The 14029-nt window shown below is 41.7% G+C and overlaps 1 protein-coding gene across 1 annotated transcript in view; it reads left to right on the top strand.

Annotated features, from left to right (window-relative positions):
* myo6b (myosin VIb) overlaps positions 1-14029 on the top strand; it is a 38864-nt gene that overhangs the window by 1736 nt on the left and 23099 nt on the right. The window contains exons 2-15 of the mRNA XM_041953397.1: positions 1760-1906; positions 4511-4580; positions 4717-4790; positions 5215-5344; positions 5936-6041; positions 6628-6683; positions 6774-6871; positions 6979-7143; positions 7777-7857; positions 9812-9992; positions 10155-10299; positions 11800-11957; positions 12371-12462; positions 12944-13016. Coding sequence (XP_041809331.1) covers positions 1790-1906; positions 4511-4580; positions 4717-4790; positions 5215-5344; positions 5936-6041; positions 6628-6683; positions 6774-6871; positions 6979-7143; positions 7777-7857; positions 9812-9992; positions 10155-10299; positions 11800-11957; positions 12371-12462; positions 12944-13016 — 1546 coding nt within the window. The 5' untranslated portion in view covers positions 1760-1789. The remainder of the gene's footprint in view (positions 1-1759; positions 1907-4510; positions 4581-4716; positions 4791-5214; positions 5345-5935; positions 6042-6627; positions 6684-6773; positions 6872-6978; positions 7144-7776; positions 7858-9811; positions 9993-10154; positions 10300-11799; positions 11958-12370; positions 12463-12943; positions 13017-14029) is intronic.

Here is a 14029-nt window from a genome sequence, read left to right as displayed (position 1 = left end):
GCTGGGCCATATAGCAGTAAACTGAGATAACAGCGTGTCAGCTTGTCTAATCATCATTCACTTCACGCCTGATCTACATTTTACTTAAATGCAAGCCTGGTTTTCATTTGTTAATGTGTTTATGTTTATGTTTGAATAAATGTTTAATACGTTTTTCTAATATTTCATGAGCACAGGTACATGGGTGCTCCCCCAAATAATCCTGTTTTTGTTCAAATTTGTTAAAACATACCTGTATTCTCCTGTCCTGAAATAAATAATCTGATCTTAATCTTAGAAAGTACACTCTCATTGTTTTGCTGGAACAAAAGCTTTCAAACAGCTGTACTTTTATCTCCATTTTAGCACATCTGCAACACAAGGTTCATCTGTGCCTTGTGTTACAAAGTCCTGACCGTGAGGGAGTGGCTGGAAATGGCTGTAGTGGCTTTAGACGAGCCAGATGTTGCGTAACAAAGCAGTAAAATCTGCCCTCTACCCACTAACACACATACATACATAAGGCTGTTTTTATGTTACACAAAGGCATCAAATATTCAAAAAACAGCTTTGAGTTTTTTGTAAACTGAGCTGTAGAAGTAATATCACAAACAATATCACAAATAACATCAACAGAAAAGGTCAAATAATGCAAGATCAAGTTGTCTCGCCTCATCTGGGTCCAAAAGAAAGACAGAGAAGCAATGGAGATGGCCACTACAGGCTGCGATCTCTGCTGTCTCCCTCTGGGTCCCCCATTATGCTGAGTTGATGTACCTGTTGAACTCGGAGTCCTTGTTGAACGCTGCATCAGCAGTTTCCAGCACCTGTCCTCTCTGACATATAACCTCAATCCCTGAAGCTAATAGGATCCTCAAGCATACCGTCAGCACTTTCCTTCGAAGAACTGAGTGCGGTTGCAGGATTAACTGTCAAGTACCGTTCATGACGCGCACGTGAAAACACAGCATTCACATTTGACTGAAGATGCTCTGAGACCGTCAACAGAAGATTCAGGCAGAAATGATCCAACTGCTGCCGTCAATTAGAGCATAAAATCTTCCAATTTTGATGTACAGCTGAATGTATAAACATGTGAAACAGCAGCGCTTAAACGAGCCAGCTGTTCACACACCGACAGATCTGAGATTGTCCAAACTGGATTGTTTGGCTGGGCAGTGTGTGTCAGGTCACTTGGGGATAGTGTTGTCCTCACCAGAGAGGCCAGGAATCCCTCAGGAGACAACTCCAGTAGCGTTCCAGTGGAAAATCCTCTCTTTCAAGATCAGAAAGGGGAATAACAGACTGATGGAAAGCGAAGCAGACATCAGCAGGGGGTCAGGTGTGAATCACAGCATGCACATGACAGAGGAATGCCAGATCAGTTTGAAGCTAAAAATATAACGGTTTAAGGTTTTTTGGCGGACTGCAAGTCGTTTTCATGACTTGTTGGGTTCAGTTAAGACTGACTATATGTAGGGATGCAGGAAAAGCTGCCATGCATGTGAGGATAAGGTCTGAGACAGTGAGAAATTACCCTCACAGGGGATTAATGTTTTTTCAGTTGTTAGGTTGCCAGTGCTGATATCAAGTTGTGTTTGTCAGCAGAGAGAAGAAGGGTAAAGCACCTGTTGTGTGGCTACACAAGCTTTGGGGAGGAGGCAGTGGGACCAGTGAAAATGCAAAACTGCGTGCTGTACTTTGCCTGTTTATGTAAAGCCACATATGTGCGTTCCTTTCTTCACTCTCCTCCCTTTTCTGTCTCTTCCCCCTCTCCCAGTTGTGTGGAATTGCTGACTGGAGGTGAGCCATGGAGGATGGGAAGCCAGTGTGGGCGCCCCACCCCACCGATGGGTTCCAGCTGGGCATGATCGTTGACATAGGAGCCGACACCCTCACCATAGAACCGCTGAACCAGAGGGGAAAGGTGGGTCATCACCCACCAGCACACACAGGCACAAGCACACACCCCATTTACAATTTCCATTTAAGGAAAATTCAAGTAAGGTCTACTGGGAAATGAGTGAGGGTCTGGCGCTTGTTTTCCTTTTATGTGGCTCTGCAAGCTGGTGTGAGAATTGCACATTCATTGAGTGGGTCACATAAATTGAGCGTTGTTTGGCTTAATCCCAGAAGCGTGCTCACAACATACAACAGCAGGCATTCACAAGTTCATGCACAAGAAGAAATGTGAAAAACTTTCTTTACATTTGTAGCAATCTGTCTAAAGTGCATTTTCAGGCAGAAAGGCGTTAACACAACAATGTGTAAAATGTGAGAAACACGAGAGACCACATGTACAGGGGCATTAATAAATAAAGAGAGCAGCAGCAGCAGGTGCGCCGATAGTGTTGCCTAGAGGGAGAGCTGCTCATTAGGAGGTAAAGGCCACCTGTTACACCTGAGCCGTCACGTGTCCCCAGCAAGCAGGCCTCTGATGTTTACAACGGACGTGCTCTCCTGCATGCGTTTCATTTGAGGTGTTCTCACCACAGCTAATGCACAGACCTTTCTCCCCGCAGACATTTCGGCCTGCTATAGCATCCCTTCAGTCTTGTTAAAAGAAGATCCTGCACACTGCTCTTGCTCAGCATCACAATTTATTGATCAGACTTTTTGTCTGTTCTCAAGACTCACCTGATTCTTTCCAAAGCACCTGCGTCTTAGACAGTTGTTATAGTAACAAATACCAGAGAAGAACATTCTGTGCATGTGCGGTGAGATTATTGAGTGAGTGACTTAAAAACACAAACAGTAGTTGTCAATTTTTTATTTATTTGTAGTTATTTAACATCTTTCTTACGCACGCCCGAGCAGAGCTAACCAGTCCACCATTAGTCCGCCATTGTTGCTGCTGCGGACACATGGTCATTACACAAAGCAGCAAAGGGCGCGCACGACTTGAGGTGAGGTTTTCTCAAGGCTTAGTTTTATACAGAAACCAGAGTTTTAAAAATCTGCACATAAACAGACGTTTTAAAAAAAATCTCAGTTTTAATGACCTAAAACACTGATTACATGTGAACGAGAGGCCCAGACTCCTTTTGCAAAATATCTGAATACGTGTGGTAAAGGCCTAAGTCATGGCGGTGTCGCAGTAAGCCAGAATGCACACTAACAGGACCCTGAAGCTGAAGCAGCTAAATGGAATTCAGCCATTATTCATTTTATTATACACACCAGTTAAAACGGCCACTATAAGAACAGTCTATCACTGAGTGTGATAGCGTTAGCTTTCTCTTGATGTTTTATTCAGAAGAACTTTATGTGTCTCTGGTAAAAATGGGTCATGCTCAGAATGTTGTCTGGAAACCATACGTTTGCACTGCAATACAGTCTCGCCTTTTTTGAGAATTATTTTGCATCTTGTCTGCAGGAACGATGTTTATGTACTATTAAATACGTTTTTAAAATCTGTACTGTGCTAAAGCCAGTTTTGTAACCCAGCTGACAGATAACTGTATATTATCAAGACTCTGCACCGCACTAAATGACTCGTGAAGATAAATATAGGTCCTTCTACACTGAGCTGGAGAAAATCTGAATGAGATTGAAGTGAATCTCATTTGGAATAGCTCTGAACTTTGGATGCTCATGATTGCTTTTTGCAAGGCATAAACTCTGTCCCATTCAACGAGGGAATGAAAGGCCCATTGAGTTTTTTTTACTGCTGCGTCGAGCTCATTAGCGTCTGAGCTCAGTATACGACCCTCAGCCTGGCTGCCTCTTCTCCTTTGTCTTTTTTATTGGTTATTATTGTGGATGGACATGTCCAGATTGGGCCAAGGTACTGTAGCAGTGGCACAAAGCAGATTCTGTTTATGCTTGCAGCCTGTTTGTGGTAATAAATCATGCATCAGAGCACAGACTGGGTCACACTCACACACACACAAGCAGTGGAATGGACATATGAAGTGTAGTGGACATATGCAGAGAGCAAAACAGTGTATTTCATGCTCATATATACAATAAGGAAGAACCAGAACCACATACAGTCATTGTATTGATTGGTTCCCTCAAGATCAGCACAGAGCACCACCATTGTCTCTTCTCCACCACACACATGCACCACATACACTCACTTACTCACTCAGGTGCTCAGATCCAGTTTCTCTCCCACCAAATTATTCATCGCCCTGCCATGTCTCCCCCTTGTTTCTCTCACAGCCGGCTTGTTCCATTGAGTTTATTTCCATTAACTCAGACTCTTAAACAATAGAGTGAGAATATCAGTAACTAATTTAGCCTGGGAACATGTCGCACCAAACATCATTACTGCAATCTTTAAGCATGATGAATGATTCATGTTTATGCATGCTCGCTTAGCTTTTTATGATGTCTAATCTGTCTGCTTTTAATAAACATTAGTTTTCTGTCATAAGCTTTTCAACAAACAAGGAGTAAACAATGAATAATTTGGTACATAAAGTTGGCAAGGAGAAGTAGAGACGGTGTCGCTTGTAGCGTGTCTATCCATCTAGGAAATTACATCATATGAACGTTACAGTAAGGAGAACTGTTTGTGTTGCAGACCTTTCTTGCTCCGATGAGCCAAGTCTTCCCCGCAGAAGATGACGTCAACAAGCATGTAGATGACAACTGTAAGTCGACACACAGCTGGCTGTTAATCAAGTTTTTATAATCTTTTTTTTATTTTTATTTTCTTCTTGAAAACAAAATGATCTGCAATAAATGATCTCATGTTATTTGTCTTGTTTTTCCTCCTGTTGTTTTCAGGTTCTCTGATGTACTTGAATGAAGCCACCCTTCTCAACAATGTCCGCGTGCGGTACAATAAAGACCACATCTACGTATGTTTTCCCTCTATACTAATCAATATACAAGAACAAATCCTTTAAATATGTGCTTTTACAGTTAAACTCATTACTATCCAGCTCTATCCAAGGAGATATAGTAACAGGTTAGAGGACAGAAGGAGAGGGGATCCTTATCCCTGCTTCCCTGGGGGAAAAGTACCAGGTGGTAAAGAGGGAAGCTAGGAAAGGGTCATAAAGTCAGACTGGCAAACCCAATCCTGATCCCAGTCACTCACTTAGGAAATGAGGGACAGCTGGTAGATGGGAAAAACAAGACAGGGAGACAAGTTAAGGTGTGTCTCAGTAGCCCTCACTGGGCTCGATTTCACCTCTCATTATTCAATAATGTCTATGTATTATTATAAGCTTTCTCCAAATGCAGTGACTCTAATCACACCTGTATTTCTGTCTGTTGCAGACATACGTGGCCAATATCTTGATAGCTGTGAATCCTTACTTTGACATCCCAAAACTGTACGGCTCTGACTCCATCAAGTCGTACCGCGGGAAGTCACTGGGAACTCTGCCACCTCACGTCTACGCTATAGGTGAGAGCTTACACCTTCTAATTACTGTTAGAAGAGGGGCTAACGTACAATACTAAAGTACAGAGTTGTATTTAAAAACACATTTAAACTGTTGAGATGCTATAATGGTTGCTTTCTAACGAGGCTTTGGTGTTAACCCTCGTTAATCTTTATTAGAGTCGAATGGGAATTTTTTTTTGTTTGTTTGTTTATTAAGTGAAATGTGACTTTACATTGTGTATTATATCAGGCATCCCAATTCAAATTTAACTTTATTATCCAAAAGAGGAAGTTCATTTGGTTAGAGGTGGAGGTTGTTGTTTTGTGAGCCTTAAAGTAATTATGAAGTAGCACAAATAAGACAATGTTGTCCCTGTCTTTACACTTTGAGCTGCATTTCCTGTATGAGAGTTGCTACAAATAAAGTTTATTATTAATATTATTATTATCATTATCATAATGAAATGTGATTTTCAGTGCCATCTTTTTGAAGCAGCCTTCTCAACATTGTCACGTTGTAATTCTTTAAGACAGCTTAGCAGCTACACTGCATTATGAATAATCTGATCCTTGATCTTTGTACTGGAAAGTGAAGTGATTGTTTTATTTTAGCTGACAAAGCCTACAGGGACATGAAGGTTCTCAAGATGAGCCAGTCCATCATAGTTTCTGGTGAATCTGGTGCCGGAAAGACTGAAAACACCAAGTTTGTCCTCAGGTATGAGCCCACGTGAATCATCCTACAGCCCACCTTCATCCTCCCCTCACACTCACCTTCTGTCTCCTCTTTTCCGACCATGTGCTCACAGGACACAAAGTTTTGCAAATCAAATTCCCCCTCTCTTTCCAAACCCAGATACTTCACCACAGTGCTTTGACTGCACTGCAGCGAGAGCTACTGATAATGTCTTGCAAAGATCTCATGAAAAATAGATTAACAGCAAAGGTGGTAATACAACATTTAACTGGATGCAACTGCAAATTACACCAGCAAAAACATGGCTGTCTACACCCTTGCTGTCAGCTCAGAGTTACTTTTTCAACTGCCTGTTATATCGCTCTGTTTTTAGAGGGTCAGTTCAAACAGTACAGAAATGAGGGGAACAGTCGAAGGCGAGGTCTGGTCAAAAAGGCAACAAGTACTTTGTTACTGTTCCCTCAGCTGTAGGTCGAGCAGCTGTAGCTGCTTAGCAAGGGAAAGTTACTGTAGTAATCTTTAAACTGTGGATTTTATTGTGTGTCTTAATCGTCTGCTGATTTACCTTATGTGTTCATCATTGTTGAATTTCATCCCCATCTTGTAGATATCTCACCACAACGTATGGAAGCGGTCAAGATATTGATGAGAGAATTGTCGAAGGTAAAACCATAACAAGGTAATTATCAGTACTGTGTGTCCTGTAAGGGGGCAGTGTGATCCTGATTCTGTTTTCCCCATTTTAAATTTCAGCAAATCCCCTTCTTGAGGCCTTTGGAAACGCAAAGACAGTCCGGAATAATAACAGTAGTCGCTTTGGGAAGTTTGTTGAAATCCACTTCAATGAGAAGGTAAACAAGATGATCACTGTTTTCTAGGTTGGTCTATAATTTGTGTGTGTGGACTGTGACATTAAACAATTGGATTTTAAGACCAGATTTTTGTCTCATGTCACCAGAATGCAGTTGTGGGTGGATTCGTCTCCCATTACTTGCTAGAGAAGTCGAGGATTTGCATGCAAAGTAACGACGAGAGGAACTACCACATCTTCTACAGGCTGTGTGCCGGAGCCTCCGAGGACATAAAGAAGAAACTGCACCTGGACTCTCCGGACAGCTTCAGGGTCAGTGGGCTTAGGCCGACACCAGAGACTCAGAAAAAGAAAAACGTGAAATGAAATGAGTGAAATGAAACCGTGGGAGAGCCTGAAATCAGCATTTTGAGCCAACAGTAGTTGGCATTTCTATGGAAGCCCACTGTGTCACATGAGCTTATTTTAGTGATGTCAAGGCGTCCTCCCAAGTGAAATCAGAATCCCCTCAGTAACAAAATATGTCACAATTTAATTCTTTTCCTTTTAGATGCAATTATCAACTCAGCAGGGACAAAGTCAGAGAGCATAAAGGTGTTTACCCCAGCCTTTATTTTCCTCTACAGGCTCTACAAAACAACACTTAACAGAACAACAAGCAGCTCAAGCTGTTCCTTTAGATGTTTATCATGGTGTTATTATATCAGGTCCCTGAGGTGACACCCACATCAACAGAGGCAATTACTTCATGCAATTCTCCACTAGTCAGCTGTGGAGCAATATTGGAAGAGAGCAAAGTAAATCTTTTAGATGATGAAAATCAATACAAATATCCCCAGTATGTCTGCCACCACGAGTCAAATATATTTCTACTGTGTCGGAATTGAATTTATCAAAGTACTAATTATGTTTAGCTGTTTTTAAGCTGATTTTTCTCCCTTGCAGTACCTGAACAGAGGATGCACCAGATACTTTGCCAGTAAGGACTCTGACAAACAAATCATGCAGAACCGCAAGAGCCCTGAGGTAATGTCACACTCTCTTCTGGCTCAATCACGCTAATGCATGATTGTTTTTGACACCTGCCCAACATATGCCTGCTGTATGGCAACAAAGGCAAAGAATGCAACACAGTGCAACACTTTTTTTGTGCAGTAAATCATTGACGTAGATGTGTATTATTATTTTGCCAGCAATGATTACTTAGCACTGGACTGAAAGCAAATCCCAGGCCACGTTCAAGGAAATCAGCTACAAATGTGAAGTGATAACTGGTCAATAACAATATTTCATGCTAAGAAATTAGTTCAGGTCTGTGTATTACATTAAGTATGACATGAAAATGAACCAGTGCCTTGTTGAATTGTGCTGCAAAGCCTGCAGGAGACGTGTAATTAATATCATGAAACAATTAGAAGTGTAAGTGTGACATGTTGCTCTCTCAGGGACTAATTATACATGTTCATTCCACTTCTTGTTTTCTAAGATAGAGAACATCTTTTATGCTAATCAAAGTTTCAGTAATAACAGGTGAGATAGTGGCAAACACAGGAGCTGCTTTTAGTTCTCATAATGGATTTAGATCATAATGGATTTATTTAGCCTAGTTTGTTAAGAGAAGGGTAATGATTGAAACTTTTTTTTATCATAGAGGTGAATTGTGACCTCTGTCCTTTGATTTTTAGATGTAATTCACTCTTTCTTGTGCTTTTGCACTGAAATATTGTAATCATACTGATCAAATCATATTGATTTTTTTTCTCTCTAGAAGTTCAAAAGCAGCTGGAGTTACATTAGCAGTGCGTTGGTTTCATTGTCACCCATCAGTCAAGTGTTTTAACTGCTCTGTGTCTTTCAGAACAACATGTAGCTTGTATTTTCCTTTTGAAATAACGTGCTCACTGTGTGCTGACAAAATCAGTAACTTAATGATGGAAGCACTGTAAGCTGTGTGGTTGTAAGTACACTGTGTGTTATTAATATGTTGCTAATTCAGTCATTGTACATCTGTCTGTCCTTCCACGTGTCTGCATTATATAGGACAATCAGGTGATCTTTTTCTTCCTCATCAGGGCTTTGTGCTCCCTGCTCTTTATCCTAAAGTAAACACTGAGACGCTCAGGATTTACATGCTGCTGTTTGTAGTGCAAACAGGAAATAAGAGTGCATGCTTCCTCTTCCTCTGCATGTGTCTGCCGGGTTTGGTTGGGGCTGGGTGTTGCTTGGATAGAAACACACAAAGGGTGTTTGCTTATTCAGCTTTTTCACACAATGCAGGGCTGCACAATTATTGTATATTTTTCGTAGTTTACAATCTGTATTTGTTGAAGTCTGGTATTTTATTCTGAAGGCTCACTGAAAATAAAAAGATGCAATGGGCACTTAGAGTACATTCAGATGTATACGTTTATTAATTGTGCAGCCCTCTTTAATTATCACTGTATGATTAATCTATGATCTTGACTCCTAATGAATCTTGCTTGCTTGTTGCAGTCACATTTCACTCTGCATGTTTGTTTTTCCTGCTTTCATCATCCCAGAGATATTGACAGAGGTTACACTGGTTTTGTTTTTTCTCGAACTGTATAACTACAGTTCTTGTCAAGACATTTGGAGACAAGGCTACAGTAGCAGAGCCTTAGTTCATAGGATGGTGTGTTTGCTGTGTGCTGTTAGTGGAGGCTCTTTTAACACGTTAATGTAAAATACTTTGGTTTGTTAAAAGTACAAAGCCCATGTTACAGTAAACATGTGGCTTTTTGAGTTAAGTGTGGGCTCTCGGGTCTCATCCAGTTCAATTTAGAATCAGATTTACTCAATATTCAAGGACAATATAATGAAATTGATAAAATATAGAACACAGATTCCTGGTCGTGGATCGCTTCCTGTTTGAGTAAATCATGATTTGAATTGAATTCTCACACATTGTCTGTTTCTATGGTGAGCTCGACTCTTTCTGACTCACTCGTGTGTATTGCAGCATCTAAAGGTCGGTGCTCTGAAGGACCCCCTTCTTGACGACCAGGGTGACTTCAACAGGATGTGTGTGGCTATGAAGAGGATCGGTCTGGACGACACTGAGAAGCTGGACCTGTTCAGGGTGGTCGCTGGTGTCCTGCATCTGGGCAACATTGACTTTGAAGAAACCGGGAGCTCCTCAGGTAAGAGAAATGCTGTAATTACAAAGATTTAGGACTTCATGATCACTTTGACTGGGTCATCTTATTGTGATGTCTCTTCTCTGTATTTTCTGACTCCTTTGTTGCTGTTGTGCATGCCTTGTCAGAGGATTTTTGTTTTTAAGGCTTGTGTGTCTCTTTCAGGTGGTTGTGTCCTGAAGAATCAGTCAGGCCAGTCTCTGGAGTACTGCGCTAATCTGCTGGGTCTGGACAAGGATGATTTGCGTGTCAGCCTCACAACCAGGGTCATGCTCACTACAGCAGGGGGCGCCAAAGGAACAGTTATTAAGTAAGAACAACAGCACTCAGCTTTGATCTGTCACTCTTTGCAGCTTCTTTTGAAATTGTTTTGTTGAGAAAAAAATATCCTCTTAGTACCTTTAGAAGTCATTGTTTAATGACAACTGAACTCTGTGAGTGAAGGCAGGGAGTTCGTGATTGGTCTGAAAATAGCTAATAATCCTTGACAGAGATTAAGCAACTAGAATTTAATTGACACAGTGGCAGTGGCAGTTGTTGCTGTACTTATCTGTACTACTCTGCAAAGTATTAAGATGTCTTTATTGTGCAACATGATGCGATTAAATCCTGACACTGAATGAAGCCTTTTATTTTATAGTTCTTTTATAAAGAGCAGATGATGTATATCTTATTTTTCCTTACAGGCAAGTGCTCTGTGACTTTGTCTCAAACACCACTGCTAAATCACGAATACCAAACTCCAGTAAAAAGGGGGCACAGTAGCACAAATGTCGAGGGGTTTGGGGGTTATTTTCCTTAGGAAAACCCTATTTCTTACATGATTCCATGTGGTGCAGTATTGACACTGCTCCTGTGTGCTGGCGATGTGGTGTTTGAGTGATGGGGCCAGGTTTGATAGATTAATATTTCAGGAAGGCCAGATGCTGGCCTGGCCTGGAAGTGTTTTCTCCACATAAATAATGCAGCCTGTATCTGAAGAGGCAGGCGGGCATGGCTGCAGTACAGTAAAGGCTCGGTGTCTGGGGAGCAGGTGGAGCGAAGGGGGCCTGGCTTTGTCATTAAGCCCCAGACAGATCCAGCCTACCCCTGGGAGGTTGAGGGTTACAGAGGGGGTGGTGGATGTGATGGTATCGGGGATGACTGAGTCTCTAACTAGTGTGCATATGAAACATTGCAATGGATGAAAATGCCTGTCACTGAGATGAATTGTAAGAATCCCATGTGTTCCTAAGACTTACTGCTGTGCTCTGGCTGAATAAGCTACCTTAGCCTCAGCATAGGTGGACTTTTCCTGTTTGAAATGGATGAGGGCTTTTCTTTTTTCCAATGCAGACTTGGCAGATGGAATATCAAATGAAAAAAGTGGGTATCTATCATAGCAAAAGACAGACCTGTTAATTTTGAATTCACTTTCCTCCCAGCTGGGACGCCTGAGCTGAACTCTGGGTCACTGTGGAGCTGCACTTTGTCCATACAGCCAACCCCTCTAAATAATTTAAAAATAAGTAGTGTTAAATCGCCATTAGGGAGTCCTCTAGAGTTCAAGGTTCATATTTTGGTTTTAATACCTCGTCCTACCTTTGGCTGGGATTCCCTAATTTTAAAACAATCGTAGAGCTTGACTGGAGGGATCAGGAGGGGAACGGCACTATGCGGCAAAAAGTCACATCGACACAGCTAAACTTTTGCTGCCAGATGAAAATTGGGTTGATTGGAAAAAAAAATAAAAAAAGAGAGGTTTAATAAGAGACTAGCATGTCCTAGTTTCGGACTGTCTCTCATTGCCCCACTTTGTGTCTCCCTCCAGGGTACCTCTAAAGGTGGAACAAGCAAACAATGCCCGCGATGCCCTGGCCAAGGCGGTGTACAGCCGCCTCTTCGATCACGTGGTCAAACGAGTAAACCAGTGTTTCCCCTTCGAGACTTCCTCCAACTTCATCGGGGTGTTGGACATCGCTGGCTTTGGTAATGAAATGCAGATAGTGTTCAATAAAATGTGCAAGTTTCAGGCAAACTTAGTACAGCGTGGAGGTTTTTGCGCAGCATCGCTCGTAGCATAAGGGACAAACTGAAAGTATGAGTTACTGCAACTTCCCAGATTGATTTCTGTTGTTAAACTGTGCAAGTTTTCTTCATCAGTTTGTTTAGAATACAGTCTCCTAAAGAGATACTTGTCTGTGCAGCTTGTTTCTTAATATAAGGACCCCGATGCATACACACACTTCATTACCAGGGCTCATGCTTGAGAATTAATTTCCCTTGACTGCCATAATTAACCCAGGCTTTGCAGAAATTTTCATTTCGGAAAATTAATTGAAATACATGTTTTGTTTTGTTTTGTTTTTCTTTTGCTTCTCCTGTTTTTTTCCTCCTCTCAGAGTATTTTGAACATAACAGCTTTGAGCAGTTCTGCATCAACTACTGCAATGAGAAGCTGCAGCAGTTCTTCAACGAGCGGATTCTGAAAGAGGTGGGTGAGCGGCGGACGGATTAAGGTGATCTGGTGTGGTTTTACGTCTTTATCCTGGGAGACCTGCCGTGTCATGCCACTCACAGGCCAAACTCACTGACTCTTTCACCAGCCAGGAGGAAGTGATGGGCACATTAAGCTCCTCAGTCCTTCTCCTCTGTTTTTCTCAGTTATATTTTTCCCCCATCTCTCCCGCACGCTCTCATTAGAATGATAATTTCTCAAGGGACATGATGAGGCTTGTGTCTCTCCTGTGATCTCTTAACGTTATTCTCTTCCAAGGTCTCCAGTTAAGGGGCCACATTTCTGGTTTAGGCCTCTTTCTCATTATCTGAATTGTGTGTTGATGTTTTTTGTGTTTGCTTGTTTGTTTTTTGACGTGGAAGAAGCCTCACAGAAATATGTCAACTACTTTTATATCAAGACATTTTCAGAATGCTACTTGAGCCTTGATTTTTGATGTTTGGCCATGTCTGTGCAGGAGCAAGAGCTGTACCAAAAGGAAGGGCTGGGAGTGAATGAGGTGCATTATGTTGACAACCAGGACTGTATAGGTAAGTGTCTTTGTGTAGCTTCCCTCCTATACACTGTTTATCTTCTAACTCTGCAGTGTTTTAAAGTTTCACAACCTCCGCCTCCTCCTTCAGCATTGCCCTGCAAAATGTCGCTGTTGAAAACAAAAAACTGTCTTAGCATTGCATGTTGGGACATAAATAATAATAATAAAAACAGAATGCAAATCACTTGCAAACAGTTTTACTAAGTGCACCCGAGCCCATGTAGTAACAGCCTTCATATCGTCATGTGTTCACAAAGTGGTGAACCTCGCTCCATCCTCGCTTGTGAACGACTGAGCCTTTCCAGGATGCTCCTTTTATACCCAATCATGATACTATCACCTGTTACCAATCAACCTGTTTACCTGTGGAATGATCCAAACAGGTGTTTTTGGAGCGTTACACAACTTTCCCAGTCTTTGGTTGCTCCTGTCCCAACTTGTTTAAAACGTGTTGCTGCATTAAATTCATAAGCTCATATTTACAAAAATCTGGTAAAAAATTTAACCTATCGTCTTTGTACTGTTTTCAATTGAGTATATGTCAAAAAGGATGAGCATGAGGACGCTGTTTTACACAGCATCCCCACGTTTTTGTGATTGGGGTTGTAAAAGTATAAAAACATGATGCAGGACTTTAATCAGATCTCTTTCTGAAGATAAGATATCCAACTTTAGCTCGTTTCAATGCCAGGAATCAAAGGTATACGTGTGTGGGAGTATGTGTATTGATATCTACATGCATCTGTACCTCGGTGATCGTCAGAAGTGAAAACAGGACCATCGAGTGACACTCAGGGACATCATTAAGCTGAAGTGTTGCCTTTGAGGGCTTGTGCTGCAAACCATAAAATGACTGACAGAGATGTGGCTGTCTGTTCGACCCGCACACCGCAAATGTACTGAGGTTGGTTCAAGTGTAACATCAGCTTACCCACATGGCATTCACTCGGTCCGTTCCCTCCTTGTGCTCTGGGCTGCACGTCAGAGCAGCAAAAATACACCTGTCAG

The sequence above is a fragment of the Chelmon rostratus genome, chromosome 15, assembly GCF_017976325.1.
Source record: "Chelmon rostratus isolate fCheRos1 chromosome 15, fCheRos1.pri, whole genome shotgun sequence".
In the NCBI taxonomy this organism is placed as follows: domain Eukaryota; kingdom Metazoa; phylum Chordata; class Actinopteri; order Chaetodontiformes; family Chaetodontidae; genus Chelmon; species Chelmon rostratus.
Note: the sequence above shows the minus strand (reverse complement) of the source record. Positions and strands in the feature narration are given on the sequence as shown.